General features: G+C 51.6%; 1 protein-coding gene across 1 annotated transcript in view; it reads right to left on the bottom strand.

The window, feature by feature from the left end:
- Positions 1–4763: 4763 nt before the first annotated feature.
- Positions 4764–24868, bottom strand: part of Kif1c (kinesin family member 1C) — a 29712-nt gene continuing 9607 nt past the window's right edge. Inside the window, exons 17-23 of the mRNA XM_006994109.4 lie at positions 16650–16729; positions 15446–15540; positions 10588–10671; positions 9923–10109; positions 9752–9824; positions 8175–8789; positions 4764–6069 (exon numbers count right to left, since the gene is read on the bottom strand). Coding sequence (XP_006994171.1) covers positions 5392–6069; positions 8175–8789; positions 9752–9824; positions 9923–10109; positions 10588–10671; positions 15446–15540; positions 16650–16729 — 1812 coding nt within the window. The 3' untranslated portion in view covers positions 4764–5391. The remainder of the gene's footprint in view (positions 6070–8174; positions 8790–9751; positions 9825–9922; positions 10110–10587; positions 10672–15445; positions 15541–16649; positions 16730–24868) is intronic.

Below are 24868 nucleotides of genomic sequence, written 5' to 3'. Positions count from 1 at the left end.
GGTGTCACTATCGCGCATGGCCACGGGGGACGCTCACGGCCACACTCTCTCAAGGCTCTGTGAACGCGCAAGCACAGGCAGACGTCTTTCCAGGGGACCTGCGCCTTTTCTCCCCCTAGCGGAAACCGGGGGACAGGCGAGCCTGGGGGAGGGGCAATGGGTTAGCCTGTCCCGTAAGGGTTGGGAGCTTTGGCTCCATTGAGCTGTTACAGCTTTTGGACTGAGAAGGAGGAAACTGAGGCTCACAGATGTGCATCACCCAGGGCACACAGGTAACCAGTGAGGCGGGAGCCCGGGCCTGTGAGCTCCTTACAGCATGCACATTTCTCATCCATAGGGACAGGGCCTTGACTCCAGGGAAGGAGAGCCGCTTCTCTTCAGCTTTGCAAGAACCCAGAGCATTTCTCATGGTCACTTAAAAAAAAATTCAGTGGGGTTTTAGAGGAGGCTCCCTGTAGCGACCACCAGGGTCACGCAGGAAAACAGCTTGGTGCTGCGAGAATTTCTCAGTCCAGGCCCCATGTGTGAGGGCGGCAGGCCAGAAACCAGCCTATGAGCTACCACTGCTCACAGGAAGACTCTGCCCGTGTCTGAAAACATTCCTTCTCCAGGAGGAAAAGAAAGGGAACTAGAGTCGAGGTGGAAGTCGCCAGGAGGCTATCGTGAACCCTGCAGGTTACAGCTCCCACGTGTGCGTGCTTGCGTGCATGCGTGCTTGCGTGCGTGGAACTGCTTAGGGCCGAGAAAAGCAGTTTCTGAAACTCGTGTCTGGTGACCAGACACTTCCCAAGACACTCCACCAGATGATGGCACAGCCTTTTCTTGACTGTCAAGAATGAGGGAAGTGGGTCATGGGCTGGTGGCCCACGCCTTTAACCCCAGCAGGAGGAGGTAGGCAGGTCTTTGTGAGTTCAAGGCACAGCCGATCAACATAGCAAGGTTCTGGTCAGCCAGGGCTCCATAATGGGACCCTGTCCCAATAACAAACAAAGAAAGGATGACAGGAGGGACAGACATCAAGAGAATGTGCATACTAAGGCAGAGAACTGGGCTTTACCCGGAGGAGTGAACACCCTTTAATCAAGTAGCTAGAGTTGTCTTGTTTTCCGTTTTTTTTTTTTTTTTGTTTTTGTTTTTGTTTTTGTTTTTGTTTTTTTCCAGAATAGGGCTTTTCTGTGTAGCCCTGGCTGTCCTGGAATTTGCACTGTAGACCAGGCTGGCCTCAAACTCAAGAGATCCGCCTGCCTCTGCCTCCCGAGTGCTGGGATTAAAGGTGTGAGATACCACCGCTGGGCTCTTTGGTTTGTTTTGCAACAATCTCACTGTGCAGCCTGGGCTGGCCCGGCATGGCCTCAGTCTCCAACAGCTGTGTCCTGGCTCAGCCTCCTGATCGTATACAGTTGTGCAGCCACCGTGTCAAGCCAGAGGTATTAATGAGGCAGCAGGAATGCCTAGGGTTCCAAATCCGGGCTAGTGAGTCAGACTAGTCTAAGTGGGAAACTTAAAACCAATCTGCCTTGGGTAGGGCTCCCTATCGTTTTATGGGCCTATGAAGAAGACTCCACAGACTCAGGTTTCCACAGATTCTGTGTGAAGAAATAAGGTGATGCTGCTGATGTGACTGGTCAGGAGGGGTGGAACTCTAGGGATGGTAAGAAGATGCCCACGGTCCTGAAGCAAAACAGTATCAGGTAGCTGGTGACATTAACTCTTTAAAAGGGGCCAAGAAAATGACTCAGCAGGTAAAGGTGCCTGCCTCCCAAGCCTGATGGCATGAATTCCAGCCCAGACCCCGAATGTTGGAAGGAGAGAGAAGCCTTCTAACGTCTACCTGCATGCACACATGCACACAAAATACAGTTTTAATGTAACAATGTAACAAAAGTAAATAAAAGCAGTCTGGCCATGGTGGTTCAGACCTTTAATTCCAGAACTTGGGAGACAAGATGCAGGTGGACGTCTATGAATTCAAGGCCAGCCTGGTATACATAAAGGCCTGTACCAGTACAAAAAAGAAAATAAAATAAAGGGCAAGGCATCCCGGTCTGATGACACATGCCTATAAGCTCAGAATTCAGAAGACAGAAAATTTTGAGACTAGATTGGTCTACATAGCAAATTCCAGGTCAGTTAGGGTTATACAGAGAGGTTCTGTCTCAAAACAAACAAAAGAATGCTAGACATAGTAGTGTACCCCTGTAATCCCCAAATTTGAGAGACTGGGATAGGAAGACCACAAGTTTTGAAGCCAATCTGGACTACATAGATGTCTCCTACCTCACAAAACAAAACAAAAACAAGCAAAAACAAACAAAAAACACTTTTTTTTAAGGAAAATAACAATTTCAAACCAAACCTAGAAGTTATCAGTGTAGAAAAGAATGGAAAATTGGGGGTGGGTGGAGGCCAAAGATTTCTAAGTGTATTCACCACACAAAAAGCTCAGGTGACAGAAGAATCTAAATGTGCAACTAGCCAAAAGAGCCCTCTGAGGAGGGAAAGGAAGAAAAGCTAACTGGATTGTCACAGGAACCAAGGGTGACGTTGTAGCAGTGCCAAATTTGAGAGCCAGAAGGCTGCAGACTGCTCGGGCAGGCGACGTCCCATGATTCCAGAGCAGGGAAACGGCGGCTGTCACTTCTTCACAGCACAAAGCGGGAGAGACCAGAAGCTAGAGGCAGGCTTGTGACATACTTGGGAAGAGACAGCGGAGGACAGGACAGTGTGGGTCCTGGAAGGAATAATGTCCACGTCCTGGAGGGCTGGATGGAGTCCAGGCTTCAGTCAGGCTGGCCTAGGTTAGGCCCCCTAACTTCACCACTGAAGAAATATGCACTTGGATAGCTCATTCCAATCAAACCCCTCTTCCCATTTGAAAATGGGAACAGGGTCAAGGACTAAGAACTAAGCAAAATGCATACCACAGGTTAGCATATGTACACGAGACTCATGGGCACTCATCTGAACAAAATCTTGTCCGTCCACATTATTGAAGACAGATGTGGAAAACTCAAGTCAGTTAAAAAGAAAAAGGCAATACCTATTTACTTCGTGGAGTTTTAGAAAAAAGCCATCCATTTGTAGCTGGAACTGGCATTCTTTCTCATCTTGACTAACGCCTACATTGTACCACACAGCTCGCTCTGACTGCCCGGGCCTTTGTAGTCTATCATTTTCTTGCTCACACTTACCCTCCCTGACCACATCATAAACCACTCAAGTAAACACTGCCACCAAACTATCCATTACACTCCAGGTCCTAAATCACCGTCAACAGGTTTCTGGAAACCGAGCAGTCAAAGGTGTCAAAATCAAGGTAGCCTTGCAGCAGGATACAGAAACCAACTGCAAACCTTATCCCACCCCTGCTTGGAGACCCGGGTCTGTCTGGAGGATCTCCAATCCGGCTGCTTGTTTGTACAGGTCTGACCTCAAGAAGCTGCAGAGCATCAGCTCAAATTCAAGTAACAAGATAAAAACACAGAGACTTGGCCGGGCGGTGGTGGCGCATGCCTTTAATCCCAGCACTCGGGAAGCAGAGCCAGGTGGATCTCTGCGTTCAAGGCCAGCCTGGTCTACAGAGCGTGATCCAGGACAGGCACCAAAACTACACAGAGAAACCCTGTCTCGAAAAAAAATCAAAAACCAAAAAAGACCCATAGAGACTCAGCAAGCTCAGGGTTGTGCTTGATACAATTTAACCTAAAAACTTATATGGCATGGCTGTTTGCTGCTCAAACCAGAGCGTCTAAAACAGGCAGTTTATTTCCTAAATTTTTATTGTTATTATTATTTTAAGTCAGGGCTAGACAGATAGGCCAGTGGTTGGGGTGCATACTATTTTTGAAGAGGACTCGAGTTCGATGCCCAGCACAGCATCACGTAGCTCACAACTGCGTGCAAGTCCAGTCCCACTGATCCGACACACCTGTCCTGTCCTCCACAGGCACCGACTGTACTCGGCACACAAACCCACACTCACACACATCATTTAAGCTATACTCAAAGTTTTAACAGCTCTGGGGTGAGTTTTCTTTTTAGGGGGGTGATCATTTAAAACAGGGTCATGTAGTTTAGGCTGGCCTTAAGCCTGGGGCAATTCTCTTTCCCAGCACCCCAGCACTAAAATTATAGAAGGGCAACACAACACTCACCTAGCTAAAACTTGATTTTTGTTGTTGTTGTTATTTTGAGACAGGGTTTCACTGTGTAGCCCTGGCTGTCCTGGAGCTAACTTTGTAGACCAGGCTGGCCTCAAACTCAGAGAGATCTGCCTGCTTCTGCAGGAGTTAAAAGTGTGTACCACAAACAATGCCTGGCTTCGAAAGTGAGTCTCAACACGCTACGGAGGAGCCTGAAGTGCGTGGCCTGCCGAGGCGCAAGAACACAGCAAAATGAAAACACAGAGAAGGTGCAGGGAGACTCATCAACATTCGCCATCCAAGAGGGATAAACTTAGGAGACCTTTCAAACAGGCGAGGCGAGTCCATGAGGCAAACCCCATATCCTCCACCTAGGCCCGGACAGGCTGAAAGACCCCATCTCCTCTCACATCCCTCCCTCCTTTGTCAAGGACACCTGAAGTACGCAACCCGGGCCGAGGCCCAGGGTAGACAAAAACCGAAGGACAGACTATGCACCCCGAAGAGAGGGAACAGGAGGTTTTAAATTCAAGAAAACAGCATGGCAACCTTTTGCCTGCTCAGAGTGGTGACCACATGGACACACGCACAGGCAGAAATGACCTGACACCACACACTTAGTAAAATGATGCATTTTACTCATACAACCTGTACCTCTACTAAGACCCAACCGTTTGCTATCCTTTATTAAGAGGTCCCGCATTCTCGTGGGACTCCAGCCAAACCAGACAGGTCCCCTAAATATAGCAGGAGGCCTGGAAGGGGAAGGGAATGACTTAGGATTCCACCACACCTCCCTGGGAACAGAAACCCACCACAGACAGACAGATGGACAGACGGACAGACAAGAGCCGGGGAGGAGAACCCACCTCACTCTTGGTTCTCTCCCCTTTGCACCCACGCGGAAAGAAAGTCAAAACACTGGCTATGCAGATAACCCAGCCCTCCCACCCGCAACCCATAGCAGCGTTTGTGGGGACCTCCCCCCTGCAACTGGTGGCCCCCAAGGGCGACTTCCTATGGCTCTTCCTTCACTTTGGTTCGCTCCTGGCCAACTCCACACCCTCTTCCTTCCCTCAGCCTCCAGCTCAGTCACTCGGCGGCGTCTTCTATCACCTACTCGGACCTTCTCTCTCTTGCTCTCTGCTTTCTGGCCTCCTTGCCCCAGGGCTCCTTGGGGAAGCAGCATCTCGGGCACCTTCCTCCTACCGAGGGCCCCCGCTAGGCCCTGTCTGCCCAGCCGTGGGGCTCACACAGCTGCTCCGCTCTCTTTGAGGTCAGGGGCTGAGCGCTGCCGTCTCATTCGTGGAGGGGTGGTGTACGGTGGGTAGCGGGGCCCCGGCCGCTGGGCTGGGTAAGGTTGGGGCTGCTGGGGATAATAGTTGTGCTTTTTGGGCTGGAAGTGCTGGGGTTCGGGCTGTGTAGAACCCCCTCCTCTAGATCGGCTCCCTCCATCTAGGGAATTCCTGCGAGGGCGGTGGGGCCTCCGGGGACTTGGAGGCCTGCGGGCAGGGGGGGCCGGGGGCGCAGTGACCTCTTCAGGCGGCTGGGGAGCTGGGACCTCTCCACTCCCCACTCCCGGCCAGGACTCCCTGTGCTGAGGGTTGCTCTTGAAGGGGAAGCGCAGCTTGCAGTCGTGGGGGGGCACAAAGCGGGCCGGAGGCCTGCGCAGCCCCCCGCCCCGGCCCCCGGAGCCCTGCAGTCCCTGCAGCCGTAGCTGCTCCTGCTTGAGCCAGCGGAGGCGGCCACGGCGGAAGGCAGGATCCTCCTCCATCAGCCTCGACACCCGTTCCCAGCTGGACAGGGGTGGTGAGGTGGGCCGGACAGCCGGTGAGTGGTCATTGGGCACTGCCTCCTCTACGGCCTCTGACCCTTCTGCGGGGCCCCAGGAGACCATACCAGAGTCTTCATTATCATCCTCGAGATCCTGGAAGAGGGAAAAGGAGAAGAGAGACGTGAAAAGAGCGGAGTCCCGAGGGCATGTGGATTCTAGGGGTGCAGGAGAAGAACGTAGAGGGACTGGATGGGGTCCAATGAAGCTAGGGCGAGGGCTGGAGCACGGGCCTACCCACTACATGGTATGAGCTCAATCCTGTCTGCCACCCCTTGGCTGTGGGGTTGGTCTCTCTTTGCTAGTAACCCATCTCTTCTTCAGCAGCCCCATCTGTATTAAAAATGCCAGTAATAATAGCACCTGCTGGCCGGGCGGTGGTGGCGCACGCCTTTAATCCCAGCACTCGGGAGGCAGAGGCAGTCGGATCTCTGTGAGTTCGAGGCCAGCCTGGGCTACCAAGTGAGCTCCAGGAAAGGCGCAAAGCTACGCCGAGAAACCCTGTCTCGAAAAACCAAAAAATAATAATAATAATAATAGCACCTGCTACCAAGTGCCGTAGGAAGGAGACGAGCTCCACCTCAGATGGAGAACAGAACAGGAAGAACAGGAAGCCAGCTCACGGCGGCCACCACGAATTCACTGAGAAGTCACTACTTCTGTCAAGGCCCGTAGGGAGTGAGAAGCAAGCGGTATGACTGCTGAGGGAAAACCGGCCAGGCAAACGGGGCAGCAGGTGCAAAGGCCTTGAGACATGAGCATGCCCAACAGGCTGGAGGAGCTGGAGTGGAGCAGGTGGGGGACAGGACGAGAAGCCACACGGGAGAGGAAGTCTGGTAACAAGTCATAACTACACCTGTGGGAAGGTGGCTGGAACAGAGCAGAAAATGCTTGTAGTAGAACCTCAGTGGCTAGCACATTACCAGGCATACGGCGGACACTCAAATGTGTCTATGTTCACTGAACACGGGCCAAGGAAGGAGAGGTAACAGTATCACCATTCAGTCTCTACCAGAGCGATCAGAGGGGAGGCCAGTTGTATGTGCACATAAGAACAGGCTTCCAGTAACCACTGTGTGCTCTCCATTAGTGGTTCTCAAATGCCACCGTCATTCAGAAACCACCTCGGGAGCTTATTAGCTACAGATCACCAAAGATACAGATTTGGTATGCCGGGTTGGTGGATGTCACAATCAGTACTTTTGTCTGTTTTTTTGAATCGTAGCTCAGACTGGTCTTGAACTACCCATCCTCCTGTGTCTGCCTCCCGAGTGCTGGGATCATAGGCACGTGCCGAGCATACCTAGTCCAGAATCTGTACTGTGTGTACATTTGTGCAGGTCTATGAGTATGTGTGCATATGTGTGGGTACAAGTATGTGTGTAGGCCAGAAGAGAACCTGGATGTCCTCCTCAGGTGTGTCTCCCTTGTTCTTAGAGACAGGGTCCCTTACTGCCCTAGAACTCACGGAGTAGACTAGGGAGGTGGCCAAGAAGCAGCAGGGATCCATCTACCTCCACTCCTTGCTTACAGCACCAGGACTGTAAGTGTGCAGCACTGTACCCAACTTCTTTATGTGGGCTCTGAGGACCAAACTCAGATCCTCATGTTTGGGGGGCAAGCCCTTACCAACCTAGGCCTGTAGAATCTAATTCATTCATTTATCTGCCTGTGTGTATGTTTATTCACCCTGTGTATGGCACCTGCAGAGCAGAAGAGGGCACTGGATTTCCAAACAACTATGAGCTGCCATGTGGGTGCTGGGAACTGAACTCTGGTCCTCTGAAGGAGCAACTTAATGGTTGAGTCGTCTCTCCTGCCCATGTAGAACCTACTTTTAGTATCATTCTGGAGCTTGTGAAGCATGTGATTCATAAACCCTATCAAAAAACAAAACCTATTAAACTTCAGTAAGCCTTTTCAAAAGACAGACGAGCTGGGCGGTGGTGTCACACACCTTTAATCCCAGCACTGGGAGGCAGAGCCAGGCGGATCTCTGTGAGTTCGAGGCCAGCCTGGGCTACAGAGTGAGTTCCAGGAAAGGCGCAAAGCTACGCAGAGAAACCCTGTCTCGAAAAAACAAAAACAAAACAAAACAAAAGACAGAAGGAAGCTGGGATGTGAGAAGCAAGCAGCAGGATCCTAAAAAGGAACCCAGAGCTGAAGGAAGCGAAGGAGGAAGGGAGGGCAGGCTTTCCTACCTGTGTCAGGGGGATGACCCTCTCCATGCGGAGCATCCGGTCCCGTAGGGCCTGCAGCTCGCGGTCCTTGGTGCTGTTCTGCAGCTTTACTTCCTGAAGAATTCCTGTCAGCTTGTCGATGTGAGCTCGGAGGTCTTCCACCTCTGCCCCACGGGCCCCTTCCTCACCGCCACCTCCACCGCCTCCACCTCCTTCCTCTTCACCCACGGTGTCCCACACGTCCCTGGCCACGGCTCTCCAGGCATCGCCGGGGCCCTCGGGCTTGCCATAGGTGCGACACAGCTCCCTCATCTTGAGGGCAGCCAGGGCCTCGATCTCTGCTCGTCCGTGACGGAAGTCGGCCAGGGCCACCTCGTAGCATATCTCCTTGACTGCCTGCATCTTCAGGTCGGCCATGGTGGCCCATCGGGGGTCTTTGCCCTGCAGCCGCCGCCGCTGAGGGATCTGGTAGACTCTGCGAGGGGCCCTGCGCTTGCCACTGCTGGGCAGGCCACAGCGCTTGACGATGGTCTGGACTGTGGTGGGGGGCAGCTGCTCTCGCAAGGAGGAGATCAGCCGCCAGCTCTCCTCACAAGAGCGCTTGTCAGAGTCTTCCCCGCTGTCAGAGTCGGCATACTGGGGCCAGAGAGAAGAGAGGAAGAGGGCTAAGGACACCCCAGAGACCACCCTTGTACCAAAGACGCGGAAGACACCACGTCAGTGTCCCCGGCCTCAAGACCCTTTCTACCTCTTAGGAACTGTGCTCCTTGCAGGGACTGGTCTGGACAGCAGAGCTATGTCTGATGGATTAACCACTCACACCAGCAGCTGGCAAGACTAAGAAGCAGGGGCAGTTAATCGAGTCGGGGGTTTTGTGCATATATGGTCATGGGCCACTTAAATACAGAGATGTGTTCTGAGAAACGCATCCGAAAGTGATCTTATCATGGGGGCGCCACAGACCGCATTGACACAAATCAAGGTAGCTACACATTACTGGCTGATACGATCTCAGGGGACCACCCCTGTATACACGGTCTGTCGCTGGCAGTCGCTGATACGATCTCAGGGGACCACCCCTGTATACACGGTCTGTCGCTGGCAGTCGCTGATACGATCTCAGGGGACCACCCCTGTATACACGGTCTGTCGCTGACAGTACTGTCATTGGCAGCAAATGACTATGTATTACTCTCACGACGAGGTTAAACACTTAAAAGTCCATTTAAGGAACCATCCTACATGAATAATGGTACTTGGAAGTGATCTGAAGGGGCCCAGGGTCACTGGAGTCTAGGGAGCCTCGTCAACTGCAGTGTTAGTTCCCTGTACATGGCAATGTTTTCTTCTAGTTTCACACCCGGCTATGCCCACACCAGCCCCTCTCCAGGCTCTGCCCACACTAGCCCTCTCCAGCTCTGCCCACACTAGCCCTCTCCAGCTCTGCCCACCCTGCTGTGCCCACAGCAGCCCCTCTCCAGCTCTGCCCACCCTGCTGTGCCCACAGCTGCCCCTCTCCAGCTCTGCCCACCCTGCTGTGCCCACACTAGCCCCTCTCCAGCTCTGCCCACCCGGCTGTGCCCACAGCAGCCCCTCACCAGCCGCTGCTGCTCCAGCAGAAGGTCAGCCTCTTCCTTCTCTTTCCGGTATTGATTCTCCAGGTCCTGCAGCCTGGGGTCAGACAGAGGGAAGGAGGAGGTGTGAGGGTCTCTGGAGCTGCTCGGTGGAGCCCCCTGGCTTAGAGAGACCCGTGGGGGACCCCCTCACACCTCTTCTCCATCTCCAGCTTGATGTCTATGCCTTGCTGCTCCAGCAGCTCCTTCTGAGCAAAGTTCCAGTCCACGGGCTCGGAGGGAGGTCCTGGGGGTGGGGGGACCCCTCGTTCTCGTTCAAGCCGCGCTTGCTCCGGGTGATTGAAGCGGAAAACGTGGTTCTTGCCCATTACGATCCTGTTTCCTGGAAATGGGAAGAGGGGAGAGTAGACTCGCTCACCCACAGCAGCAAACCATCCCCAGGTCCAAGCACAGATCTTGTCCTTGATTCCAGGGGACCTGACCACCTCTGTCCTACACGCACCAAAGCTGGAAGCAGTTGGAGTCAACACACCTTTGCTGACCCAAGGAAGCACCTGCTTACTAAGGCGAGCTGCTGGAGAAGGCATCCTCTCTTCCCAGGGACCCAGGGGAGCAAGAGAATTCCAAGACTTCCCTCCTTAGTCTGTCCTGCCGGCCCCTTCCTATGTCCATGCTCTTTCCCATCTATCCCAAGGTGCCCAGAAAGCCCTGCCCTATCTAGCACTTTCTACCACACCCGTCCTCCGTACACCTCCTTCTGTGTGTGTATGGTACTGGAAACCGAACCCAGGGCCTTGCGCATGCTAGGCAAGCGCTCTACCTCTGAGCTAGGTCCCCAGCCTCTGCGACACGTCTTCTACCTGACTTCAGCACCAGCGGCTCCGTCACAAGCTTCCCATTGACGTAGGTCTCGGCTCCTTCACAAGGCTCCAATGTGACCATCACTGCGTGGAGGGGAGGAAGGGGATCAGACTCAAGACGCCGCGCTACGGCCGGACTCCCCCCTCGTCTCACCCCCGGAGCACGCATGCACCACCGGTTCCACCCCCAGTACCTGCGGCGGTGCCACAGCCCCTCTGGTGGCAGGCAGCACAGGGAGAGAAAGCAGAAGGAGGGTTAGAGACCCAACTACGACTCCCAGAAGCCTCTGCAGTGGCGCCTACTGACCCACCGCCATGCTCCCTGACCACGGCTTAGAAATCATCATTCTCGGAAGACTTCTTCAGCCATAGTCATCGACTGGACAGAGGCCCCATCACTCTGCCTTCCTTCCGTGTGTCCATTCCTACTCATTTTCCCTAGTCAGGCCTGGATGCCTCCATTCACGTCATCCCTAGTCCTGGATGCCTCCATTCACGTCATCCCTAGTCCCTTCATGCCTCCAGGAGGCACTCTGCCTGGTGCATCTTACAAATGGCTGCCATCTGATTAACCTTCTCAAGTCACAGCTAATATAGGATAAAATAAGGTTAACCCAACTCCAGCTATGGTGCCATACTTCTAAATCCCCATTATTCAGGAGGCTGAGGCCGAATGACTGCTGGAAATTTGAGGTTAGCTAGCCTGAACTAACTACGAAGTGAGTTTGAGTGCAGCCTGGGCTACAAAGCAAGACTCTGCCTCAAAGATACAAAGACAAACCAGGCAGTGGAGGCACACACCTTTAATCCCAGCACTCAGGAGGCAGAGGTAGGCAGATCTCTGAGTTCGAGGCCAGCCTGGTCTACAGAGTGAGTTCCAGGATAGCCAGGGCTATACCGAGAAACCCTGTCTCAACAAACCAAAAAGAAAAGAAAAAATGGTACTCTATTTACACTGGAGGACCCACAAGTACCAAAGACCTGGTATCGGTATCTATGATTCCTGAGCCAGAGACACTCAGCAAATTACCTAACCTTGGGGATTTTCTACAGATTGGAATAATGAAGTCTTTATTCACAGAGTAGTTGAAAATATAATAATCATAATATGCAAAAATGACTTTTTATTTATTTGGGTTTTCAAGATAGGGTTTCTATGTATAACAGTTCTGGTTGTCCTGGAACTTGTTTTGCAGACCAGGCTGGTCTTGAACTCACAGAGATCCACCTGCCTCAAGCCTCCTGGGGGCTGGGATTAGAGCTATGTGCCACCATGTTTAGAGTTTTTACCATTTATGTACTCTATGTGTGTCTGAGAGAGAGAGAGAGACAGACAGACAGAGACTAGAGATGGAATTTAGGGCTCTACCACTGAGCTATATCCTCCACCTAACTTTTTTATTTTGAGACACAGTCTCACTATGTACTTCTGGCTGTCCTGGATCTCCCTCTGTAGACCCCTTGAGCCTCAAACTCACAGAGACCCACCTGCCCCTGCCTCCCAAGTGCTGGGATTAAAGGTGTGCGCCACCAGCAAGCCTGGCTCTCAGCCCAAACTGTTCTTTCCATTATTTACACTAAAAGTAACGGAGAACCGTGGAAACGAGGACGAACTGCAGCATCCGACAGAGAAACAGACTACTGACTGGGTCGTCGAGTGACGCAGAGGGAGGGCTGAGGCAGCACAAAGCCAGCGTTAGGCATAGACAGGCAAGGTTTCCGTGAGGGTGGAAACTCCCAGCTGAGGCATGACGGGTCACTCAGCTGTCAACGGCCAGGAAGACACACTGCATGTCTGGGACCAACAGACGCGAGGTGGGCGGTAGCCTCTCTTACGTTTCCTTTTATACCACCATGCCCCAAAACATATCCATCGATTTCCCAAACATTCTGTTCCTACTCTACGGCAGGTAAAAAAGATAAAACCCCCATACCCCTGCTCTCACAGACCTTAACCTGGCTGCTAAGGCAGACGGTGGATAGGACAATTTAAGGCCAGTGAGATGACTCACCAGGGACGGGTGTTTGCTGCCTGCCTGATCTTTCGAGTTCAGTCCTCCCAATTCGCAAGGTAGGAGGAGAAAACTGACTCCTGAAAGCTGTGCTCTGACCGCCACACACATGTGCGCGTGTACATGTAAACGTGTGTAAATACAATATTTAAACAGAATAATTGCAGTAATTTTTTTTTTTTTTTTTTTTTTGGAGTGGGGGTGGCTTGAGACAGGGTTTCTCTGTGTAGCTCTGACTGTCCTGGAATGCACTCTGTAGACCAGGCTGGCCTTAATCTCACAGAGATCTGCCTGCCTCTGCCTCCACTGCCCAGCAATTCTAACCATTTTTTTTTAATGTATTTATTTTTATTTTATGTGCACTGGTGTTGTGCTATGAGTGTTGGGTCCCCTGGAACTGGAATTACAGACAGTTGTGAGCTGCCATGTGGGTGCTGGGAATTGATCCCAGGTCCTCTAGAAGAGCAGCCAGTGCTCTTAACCGCTGAGCCATCTCTCCAGCCCCCTAACAATTTTTAAAAGCAGACAGATACTCTAAAGATTTCTCCAAAGGAGGGGAACAGGAGTGGTGTTACAGAAAGAAAGCGGGACCAGGTGAGGTGGCTGCTGCAGACTGGTCAGAGCTACTCTTTGCTACTCTTTCTTGAGACAGGGAGGATGTCCTGGTTTTCTGCTCTCCACACACACACCCCACCTCCCACCCCCGGGTGCTGGGATCACAGGCATGTGCCACCACCCTTGGCTGTGTGCAGTACTGAGGCTTGAACTCACGGCTTCCTACACACTACACAAGCACTCTCTTCCACCTCAGCCGCATCCCCAGCCCTCTTTTCCCGGTTCCTTAACCTGCAGGAATCCAGCAGCTAAGGGCACAGCCCCCGAAACCATCAATCCGTGCTGGGGTCCCATTCTGCTGTTTTCTGGGGCAAATTACCTAAGCCGAGAGCCTCTGCTGTGTCACATGTGAGCTGAGTGAGACAATTCAAAGAGAAAAATGGACGGTCAGTACTACTGCACGTCCCTGATGCCTGCACCTTCTGCCTGTCTCTAGCCTAAGTGTTGTAAGAACCACAGCTCAGATGTTATAAACCTTTACAGCCTACCTCTGGGACACAGAAAACCTGGCTGTTTTTTTACTGTGGTTTACCTAAGTCTTATACATGCTCCGTCTGTCACTTCCTCCGACACACTATGCACTCCTGGGATACGGGCTTGTCCCACAAGGTCTCACATACTTTAATATCTCCCTTCCCAGGCCTACGGCGTGAGATAACCACAGAACAGGAACTTGGCAATAACGCACTGATCTGAACTGATTCAACAGCTCTCAGCCCCGAACGCAGGAAGCACTTGTTCCCCACTGGGGACCTGAACTACACCAGAACAACTGCGTCAGTCTGTTGACCCTGAACCAAACTGAAACCGAATGTCTTAAACCTGAGCTGTGAGCCACATGATAGGCGTTTTCTTCTTCTTCTTTTTTAACACAGTCTCTACACACTGCTGAGGTTGGCACCAAACTCCTGGGCTCAAGTGACCCTCCTGCCTCTGCCTCTCACGTAGCTGTGACTTCAGGCAAGCGCACCTCTCTCTGGCTTATCCTTAGTGCCTCCGGCACAAGCGTGTGGACCTGAGTTCTGCATCCCCAGTGTCTATGTAAGAGCTGTGGTGAGGTAACCAGAGGGCTGGGGGAAGCGCAGAAGGTGGCTCTTTGGGGCCCAGTGGCCACCCGGTCTGTATCGGCGAGCTGATACAGAAGGTGGGAAAATGATTATGGAGGACAACTGAGGTCAATCTCTGGCCTCAATATGAACACACCACACACACATATGCATACACACACACACACACACACACACACACACACACACACACACACACACACACACCACTTACACATAAAAAGTGCTGAAAGCCAGGTATGGAGCCTGTAATCCCAGTCTTTGGGAGGCTGAGGGAACAGAATTAAGAGTTTGAGGTCAGTCTGGCCTACAGAGAGGGAACCCTAAGTAATGCACTGGAGTTAAGGACTCCTTGGTCGTGCGCAGGGCTCAGGGTTGCACTGCTTGTCCAGAGGGCATATGGCTGGCGCCCCGGGTTCAATCCCCAACAGCATAAACCACTCTAAAGTGTACAATGTCCTGTCGCTATGCCAAACAAGCTTCCCCCTCAGAACCGGGGTTCTTTTTTTGTTTGGTTGGCTTTTTTTTTTTTTTTAGACAGAGCCTCTCTTTGTAGCCCTGACTGTCCTGGAACTTACTATGCAGATGTGGCTGGCCTCGAACTCACAGAGATTCTCCTGCCTCTGCTTCCCCGAATGCTGGGGTTAAAGGCATGTGAGATCATGCCTAACTAGAGCCTGGGATTCTTAAAGGCTTTCCAATTATATTAAGGGCTAAAGTTCCCAAAAGCTTTGGAACCACAGAGACACCTGGGTCTCTTAGTGCTCAGAAACCTTTGTCAACACAGCTGCACCAACTCATCTCCCACAGAGACAAATTCAGATTTCCCATCGACACAGACAGAGGTTTCCAACACAAGAACCACAGTGCTCTCGGAGGGGGGGAAATTATCAAGGAAGGCAATATGTCTACTTCCTCATTACCCCACTCCCTCCCCAGTGTACAGCCATGTGCGGCTTGTGTCTCAGGACTCCAGCTGCTCCCCAGACAAGCACAGAGCCAGCCCTGCACCCGCACACTGCTCACCCATAAGCTCCGGAGGGAGAGGACGCACCCCTCCTCTGTATGGCTCAGGACTCTGTGTGTGGAACACAAGACTGCGCCCCCTACCCCGCCCACCCCCACCCCCAATCTTAACCACTCCACTCATCTCCCAGCCATTACCTTCTCCGTCAGGCTGGGGGATGCTTCGGAAGAGACAGTGTTGCTCCCGGATGAACTGTCCAGTCAACTTGATGTCCACATCTACCTGGCCAACCCTGGGGGAGCAAGGGCCAACATTTTCCAAGCATGTTCAGTATTCGCCGAGTGCCTCCCGAGTACCACCAGCTCATGCAAATCAGTGAGTCCAGTGCCGTTCCTCACTTCACAGACAAGGAAGCTGGGGTTCAGGGAGAGGAACTTGCCAAGATCGTGCAGCTAAGCAACAGGGAAGCTGGGATGTGAGCCCAGGCATCCCTGATCCTTAAGACCATGTTCTACATCTGCACATTCTGCAGCAAAGGGGAAATGCCAGCCTGCTGTGGGTGGGCATCATTGCACCTATCACTAGAGGAGGCTTTGAGCCCTGGGGTTTGGTTATCAGCAGCTTCTTCACACCACCTGGCTCAACCCCAGAGCCTACAAAGTAGGCACAGGCCTCAACAGCGTGGGGTCAGGCAAGGTTTCCTTTTCCCTTCCCCCAGGGTCTCAGCGAGGACTGCCAAGGAACGGTGATAGGGCTAAGGAAGCACCAGTCTGCTTCCCAAGAGTTCTGCCCCGGTAAGCACTCTTCACCCAGGACCCATGCCCACCACGGCGCCCAGACGCACCAGCCTTTCACCCAATTGAAGACTGGTTGCTGATCAGGGGGCCTCAACAGTTTGTCAAGATGGGAAAGGAGTTGGGCGTGCACACCCATGATCTCAGTATCTGGGAGGCTCAGACAGGGGGATTTTGAATCTGAGGTTAGCCTGGGCCACAAAGCAAGATCCTGTCTCAGAAAGGGGGGGTGGGAGTGGAGAGATGGCTCAGTGGTTAAGAAAGAGCATTCACTGCTCTTCCAGAGGACCTGAGTCTGGTTCCCCGTAGCCCATGCCAGGCAGCTCACAACCACCCCTAACTCCAGCTCCAGAGGAGCCAACGTCCTCTTTCGGCCTCTGTGGGCACACCTGCACACATGTGGCATTCATTGACACAGTCACATACGCATAGATAAAAATAAGATCTTTGGAAAGAGAAGAAAGCGACCAGGGAGGGAGCCATCCACAGATCTGGAGTATCCCCAATGGCCACCAGAAAAAGAGAACCACGATGATCAACCTGTCAGTCCTTCCGCAGTCACACCCTGAAAGGGGAGGCCACCCTGAAGACCGCTGAGTGTATTTACCTGGTGACGCCATCTTTGATGTGGTAGAGAAGACACTCGGACATCAAGGGGTCCTCATTCAGATTTACCAGGTGGGGAGTCTGTGGGTAAAGAGGGAGAGGTGGTCAGGGCCAAAGGCTCCTAATAACCAGCAAGAGTGGCCACAGAGGAGAAGGGAGCATGGGGGTAGGGGCGGACAGCTCTCTGGTTTTGGTCCTGCCCACTGCTCATGCTGCTCTCACGGGTGTGGTGTGTGTGTGTGTGTGTGTGTGTGTGTGTGTGTCCGTGTCCATGTGTGTGTGTGTGTGTGTGCGTGTGTGTGTCCGTGTATGGGTGTGTCCGTGTGTGTGTCCGTGTGTGCATCCATGTGTGTGTCCGTGTGTGTGTCTGTGTGTGGGTGTGTCTGTGTGTGGGTGTGTCCGTGTCCGTGTGTGTGTGTGTGTGTGTGTGTGTCCGTGTCCGTGTGTGTGTCCGTGTCCGTGTCCGTGTGTGTGTGTCCGTGTCCGTGTGTGTGTCCGTGTCCGTGTCCGTGTGTGTCCCCACCCTCCATCCTGCCCTGAGGAGCATCTCTGGTACCCAGCTCTCACACAAGCATCTTCTCCTCACGACCAGGCTGGGAAAGCCATGCTCGCCACCCACCCCAGCCTCCAGTCAGCAACCCCCCTTGAAGCCTGCCTCTTTGTAGGCGCCTCAGCTCCAGACTCCCTGACTAGACGCCTTGGATTCCTCCCGCACCACCATTTCCCCTCTGTCCCCCAGTCCCATCACTTCTTCCACAAAGTCTACCTTACGACCCCCAGAGAGTAAGAGAAGGGGCAGGTCAGGGACTGGTGTACCCCACCTTCCATTACACCTTGAATTTCCATGAACACGGACTACTTTCAATAATTTAAAAACCAAGTGTCACTTTCCATTTCAAAATCAAACAAGAGTTGAGCACGGGCCAGGCGGTGGTGGCGCAGCCTTTAATCCCAGCACTCTGGAGGCAGAGGCAGGCGAGAATCTCTGAGTTCGAGGCCAGCCTGGACTACAACAGAGCGAGTTCTAGGACAGCCAGGGCTACATGGAGAAACCTTGTCTCAAACCCTCCCCCGCACAAAAAAAGAGTCAAGCATGATATGTATACCTATAATTCCAGCACTCAGTTGGCAGAGGCAAGAGCGTTACAAGTTCCAGGACAGGCTGGGGTACACAGCATGGCCCTGTCTATAAACAAACAAACAAAACGAGAAAATGTGTTTTTTGCAGCAGACTCTCCCCCTACCCTGGCCACTTCGCTTTCTTGAGCCTGCTCACCTAAGGCCAGGACCACTTGCTCCTACAACTGTCCCTGCCCACAGCCTCCCACACCAAGAGCATCCAGCAGTTTCTCGGCTTCCGGCTATCTCGGTATAAAACCTACTCTAAGCAGGCGGTGTCGGCACACGCCTTTAATCCCAGCACTCGGGAGGCAGAGGCAGGTGGATCTCTGTGAGTTCGAGGCCAGCCTGGGCTACCAAGTGAGTTCCAGGAAAACGTGCAAAGCTACACCGAGAAACCCTGTCTCGAAAAACCAAAAAAAAAAAAAAAAATCTACTCTAAACACCTGGCTGACCACCAAGCTGCTTTGTGCTGGAAACAGAACCCACTCCCTGCCTCCACCGCACCTTATCATTTGTCTTTCTTACATCACCCCTGCCCTCCCAAGTGTGCACCTCTGGGTAGCACACCCAACCTGCTCCCTCCACACTCTCCCCCGGCACACGCTGCCACTCCATAAGAGACCCTTCCCTATGGCCGCGCCCCTCCCCCGCCCCACCACCCCTCTTCAGACCTGCAGGACTCCAGGGTTTGCCAGCCTTCTAGCCACACTACTGGATGGCCCATGTCACTGTCGTCCCAGAGACCTCTCAGCTGACATTCCCATCTGACCTGAGCTCCGTTTGACATTTTGGCTTCCCTGGGCCTCCTCCATATCAGAGTCCCATCCCACACGTCCAAGCCCCTTCTGAGGGTCTTTCCCCAACTCTGTGCTCCTGCCCAGTGCACTGCTAAACACCCCACAAACAGGCCTTCTGCACCCCCGACTGCGGAGGAAGCTGCGAGCCCTGCCATGGCCCTACTCCCCAGCTCAGCCCATTGACCATCTCCGCCCCCACTCCTACCTCCCCAAATCACTGACTGCATGTCCTCCTGGGTCTGTCTCAAATGCCACTTCCATGAAGCTTCCCTAAGCCCTCCAGCCAAGGAAGCCACTCTACAAGCTTTCTCACTCACCTCAGGGAGGTTCTGGGTGGGACAGGGATGAGTCAGATACAGTCATGGTTGGCTGTCCTGTCAGGAAATCAGAGCCAACTTGGGGAGGCAAGACTTGGTGTGGAAATACCACTCATTACAAAAGGGAAAAATGACCTGGGCACGGGCATGCCTTTCATCCCAGCACTCAGGAGGAAGAGGCAAGTGGATCTCGATCTCTGAGCTGGAGGCCAGCCTGGTCTATAGAGTGAGTTCCAGGCCATCTAAAGCTACATAGTGAGGTCCTATGTTTTAAAAAAAGGAGCGGGGGTGAGTGTCTCACAGAAACTGTTGACTTTCCCACACCCTTGCCTGGGTATTTGCTCACTCACTTGTTCCCAGGGAGCCGACCCCTGCACAGTTCTGCAGCAACTCGTATGCAAAGAGAACCAAACGGTAGCAGGGGAGCGCCTGGCCGGGCGGCGGCTCTGGAGAACTTGGTGGGAAAGGCAGCTTGGGGTGGGTCTCGGGGAACAAGGAAGGCGCTGACATGCAGGAGGCAGAGAGGTTCCAGATGGGAACAGCCAGGCAGAAGCACAGAGGCCAAAAAGCACAGGGCAGAGGGCGGACAGCTAGGCGCAGAGGCCCCAGGCTCTCTGGGATCCACCCTGCAGTGTGAGCCCAGGACTGCGTCCAGAATACCTGCCCGCTTCTCCCTGTCGCCTCACAGCTGCTGGTGCCAAAACTGCCTCAGGGGACACTCCTGTCTCCTTCCTACACTGTCCTGGGACTGGCCGACACTGATGGGCCCTGGAAGCAGAAAGTGATCTATCCCTAGAGAGAGGGAACATGATTTGGGGCAGTGCTTTTCAATTTCTGCTCAGCCCAGGAACTCTTTGTTCAAATGAAACCTTATCTAGAAGCCTAGGATATCAAGCAGATAAGCAAGGAGCCAACCAGTGCCAGCTGAGGGGAGGGGGGTCCTGCCCACCCACCCCCACCCCCACCAGACAAGAGCCCTTGAGAAGGAAACTCCGATTTGCAAATCACTGATTGAGGAAGTCCTGGGGCTTGGTAACAGGGGTCCTAGCAGGAGGAGGCTTTCTCTAACACTCTTTGTCCAAGACAAACTACAGCTTTACCCAACTCTCTACCTAACCATCCCTATGTTATAGCCAGGCCTACCAAACCCGTTCTGCCAGTAAGTCTCACAGACAGTCTCTCCTGTCTTTTAAACATCTGAGAAATGTCCATCTCTCCACCTAGGACAGTACAAACTATCCCAAGACTCTGGTTCACCCATCACACCAAGGAAGTCTGATCCACAGAGGGGACTGAAAGGTCTAAGGGAAGCTGGGAATGGCAGCCCATGGCTGTATCTGTCACACTTGGGAGGTGAAAGCTGAAGGATCGGGGTTGAAGACAACATTAACTACACAGTGAGTTCAAGATCAACCTGGGCTATAGCAAGTTCAAGTCCAGCCTGAGCTACATGAAACATACCTAAAACAAAACAAAACAAAACAAAACAAACAAACAAAAAACCTTAAACCGACAAGAAGAAAAAGGGTGGGGACACAGTGGTGAAGGAAAATGGGCCCCTTACAGGTTACTCTTGGGAGTATAACCTGGCCTGGCTGTAATTTTCAGAGGGTACCTCAGCGACATAGATAAGTTTTTTCTTTACCTATATGTGTTTATTAATTAAATACGTGAGGGTGCACCAGAGTCCAGTGCTCGTGTGAAGGTCAGAGGACAACTTTCAGGAGTCACTTCTCTCCTCCTCCTCCTTTGTAGGTCACAAGCTCAGATCCTCAGGCTTGGTGGCAAGTGCCTTTACCTGCTGAGCCACCTAGCCAGTCTCTAGATGAAAAATTTAAACCCCAGCTGGGTGTGGTAGCTAATGTCTGTAATCCCAGAACTTGGGAGACCAAGGAAGGACTAATGTAAGTCAGGGCTTGAAGCAGCCTGGGCTACATAGCAACTTCTAGGCAAGCCTGAGCTATAGCATAACTGAGTCTCTGGTCTCAAAATATCTAAAATAAATATCTGAAATAAATATGTCTAATGATATTTATATAAATATAAATAAACACATAAAGGTACTAAAGAATAAAAAAAAATTTAAAAAAAGACGAAGCCAGCCTGAACTGCTTAGCGATTCTGAGACAGGGAATAAAATTAGAAGCGATGGGGGGAAGGACATGGCTTGGTCAGTAAACTGCCTGCCCTGAAAGCCTGAGGAACTGAGCCCGGATCTCCAACAACCATGTAAAACCAGGGGCAGCACCATGTGCCTGGAACGCCAGCACTTTGTTGAGGTAGAGGCAGGAGGACCCTCAGGGTGTTTGCCCAGACAGTCTAAGTAATTAGTGAGCTCCACGGTTACCCAGAGGCCCTGTCTCAAAAAAAAAAAAAAAAAGGGTGGAGAAGCAATTGAGAAAGACAGAGATGTCTGGTCTCCACCCCTGGGACTTGCGTGCATGCATGTACATGTACACATGTGTACACACACACACACACACACACACACACACACACACACACACACACACACACTGGTATATTAAGGTCATGGGTTCAATCTCCAGCACTGTAAAAAAAAAGAATAAACAAAAATAAAATAGGCAGGCCCGTGGCACATGTTTTTAATCCCAGTGCCCAGGAGACAAAGGCAGGTGGATTTCTGTGAATCCAAAGCCATTAAGATTCAGGCCAGCCAGGGAGACACAGAGACCATGTGTAGTAGGGTATTATTTTAAGGTGTGATACTTTTGTTGATGTTGTATTTGTTTAACTCTGTGAAGCTGTGTTACTGTGTCTGTGTAAAACACCTGATGGTCTAATACAGAAGTGAACGGCCAATAGCAAGGCAGGAGAGAGGATAGATGGGGCTGGCAGGCAGAGAGAATAAATAGGAGGAGAAAGAAGAGAGAGCTAGGAGCCAGAGAAGGAGGAAGACTCCAGGGGCCAGCCACCCAGCTACACAGCCAGCCACAGAGTAAGAAATAAAGAAAGGTATTTAGGACTAGAACGAGAAATGCCCAGAGACAAAAGGTAGTTGGGATAATTTAAACTTAAGAAAAGCTGGCTAAAAACTAAGCCAAGCTAAGACCAGGCATTTATAAGTAAGAATAAGCCTCTGTGTATAAATTTGTGAGCTGGGTGGCACCACTCCCCAAAAAAGAGCAAAAACAACCAACAACAACCATGCCTTAAAAAATAAAATAAAATAAAAGGACTACCATTTTACTCTAAATATCTACTTCCAGGAGTCTACTCTTACAGGTAACAATCTTTTGTTTGGGGGTCAGGGGAGGGAATAGGGTCTATGTAGCCCTAGCTGATCTCAAACTCCTGACAATTCTTCTGCCTCGGCCTCCTGAGTACTGAGAGTATGGGCATGCACCACCATGCCCAGCTTTTAACACCTATCTATAAGATTACCCGTTGTAGCATCATTTACAGCACCAGAGAATGTGAAAAACTAAATGCCTACCAATAGAAAGCTTACTCAAATAAATCGCCCTCATCCAACAGAATAGTCTGGCTCCAAGGGAAAGAAAATCGAGTACTCTTTAAAGTGGAAAGGTATACAACCGCTATTGTTAAAAGAATGAAGCCAGGGCCAGTGAGAGGCTGGGCGGGTAAAGCTGCTTGCTGCCCAAGTCTGGCAACCTACGTGCCATCCCCCGAACCCAGGTGTGCTGGGGGTTAGTTTTAACTGTCCACTGGACACAACCTAGAGTCAACTGGGAAGAGTCTGAGTGAGGCATTATCGGGCTCAGACTCCTGCAGACACATCTGTGAGGGAAAATCTCAACTGTTAATGAGGGAGGACGTTCTGGCTCCTGGTGGCACCATTCTCTAGGCAGTGGATCCCAAACTGTAAGACAGGAGGAAGCTGGATGCAAGCAGCAGCATCACAAGCTGGTGTGTGTGTGTGTGTGTGTGTGTGTGTGTGTGTGTGTGTGTGTGTGTGTGTGTGTGTGTGTGTGTGCGCGCGCGCGCGCATTCACTGCCCCGCTGCTCCTCTCTGTGGGTGTGATATGAGTAGCAGAGGTTCCTGCTTGGCTTCCCTGCCAAGTCCACGATGGACTGTAACTTGGAACTGAAAGCTGAAGAAAGCCTTGCCCCTGCCGATGCAGCTTTTGGTCAGGGTGCTTTATTACAATAACAGAAATGAGGTAAGGACGCCATGTAAAGGTGGAAAGAGGGGACAAACTTCCTGAAGCGGTCACTATCTCCCACAGGAGCACAGGGGCACACCCATTTTGTGCATGCCCACACACACAATAATAAAAATGTTTAAATGTAAGGGGCAGGGCAGGAGCAACAAGATGGCTCAGCAAGTAAAGATGCTTACACACACACACACACACACACACACACACTAATAAAAAGGAATGAGGTAATGAGGTCAGGCTGGAGAGATGGCTCAACTGTTTTGTTTGTTTGTTTCAAGACAGGGTTTCTCTGTGTAGCTTTGGAGCCTGTCCTGGATCTTACTCTGTAGACCAGGCTGGCCTCAAACTCACAGAGATCCGCCTGGCTCTGCCTCCCAAGCTGAGATTAAAGGCGTGTACCACTGCCGCCCAGCAAGATGGTTCAACTGTTAAGAGCACTGACTGCTCTTCAGAGTTTGATTCCCAGCACCCACATGGCTAGTCACAATCGTTGATAACTCCTATCCCACAGGGACCCAACACCGTGTTCTGAACTCTTCAGGTACTGCATACACATGGTACACATATATACATGCAGGCAAAAACACCAATAACACATAAAAAATAATAATAAAAGTAAAGCCGGCTACAGAGTGAGTTCTAGGACAGGCTCCAAAGCTACACAGAGACACCCCTGTCTCAAAAAGCCAAAATAGATAGATAGATAGATAGATAGATAGATAGATAGATAGATAGATAGATAGATAGATAGATAGATAGAATAAACAAAAATAAAACTCAAAAATTAGTAAGGTTATGTGTATAGGCAAATATGTAATTAAAGCTCAGTGATTCCTGCTTGCTGAATTTTCTAGATGGTCTTGGTCTTGACCTCACAGAACAGTCAGACCCTTTCCAGTGGCCTACCACCTCTTTGCAGAACCTCTACTGACCAGCCAGAGCAACACATCTGAGTTAGGGCCTGATCCTGGCCTGTTCTGCACCATGCATCAGACAGGCCAGGCTGGTTTTCTGGTGGGACTGGAAGTTCCTGCTCTGCTCAAACTGGCTTCCACATCATCCCTCCATCAGCACACACTAGTCAGCTATGCTGGCTTGTTTTTTGTTGCAAGTATGCGTGACGTACCAAGCCCCTGCCACCCCCCATCTCTACCTCTTGCTTCTTTCCTGCTGAGAATTTAACCCAGGGCCTTGAGTATGCTAGGCAAACACTCAGGCTGGCCTTGAACTCACAAAGTGCTGGGATCAAAGGCATGTGCTACCACACCCTGCCAGCCTTTTATTTTATTTTATTTTATTTTATTTTTTTGAGACAGGATCTCACTATAAAGCTCATACTAACTTTAAACTCACTATGTAGCCCAGGGTGCCCCTGAACTTGAGCTCCTCCGACCTCTACAACCCAATCCCTGGGTCCTGAGATTATAGGCGTGTGCCACCACATCTGGCAGCTGTGCTGACTTTTTATGGCCAGTGTTTCTTCTAACAGATCAGTCTCGTGCCAGTTGGTGAAGTATTTTAAGTAGTATTTCTGTGCCCACTTGGGCCTGACCACTCTTTATTTGTTTATTTTTGAGACAGGGTTTCTCTGTGTAGTCCTGGCTGTCCTAGAACTTATTATGTAGACTAGGACGGCCTCGAACCCAGAGATCCACCTGCCTCTGCCTCTGCCTCCCCAGTGCTGGGATTAAGGTGTGTGCCTCCACTGTCTGGCCGAGACCTGACCACACTTGCCTCACTTCTTTCTCTTCAGCGAAGCTCTACCATGCACCATTACCTGTTTGGCACCAACAAGTCGCATGTAGCCTAACATGCTTTATGTCTGTTTAGCCTCACATT

The sequence above is a fragment of the Peromyscus maniculatus genome, chromosome 8 (genome assembly GCF_049852395.1).
Source record: "Peromyscus maniculatus bairdii isolate BWxNUB_F1_BW_parent chromosome 8, HU_Pman_BW_mat_3.1, whole genome shotgun sequence".
In the NCBI taxonomy this organism is placed as follows: domain Eukaryota; kingdom Metazoa; phylum Chordata; class Mammalia; order Rodentia; family Cricetidae; genus Peromyscus; species Peromyscus maniculatus.
This window is presented reverse-complemented; position numbering and strand designations above follow the sequence as displayed.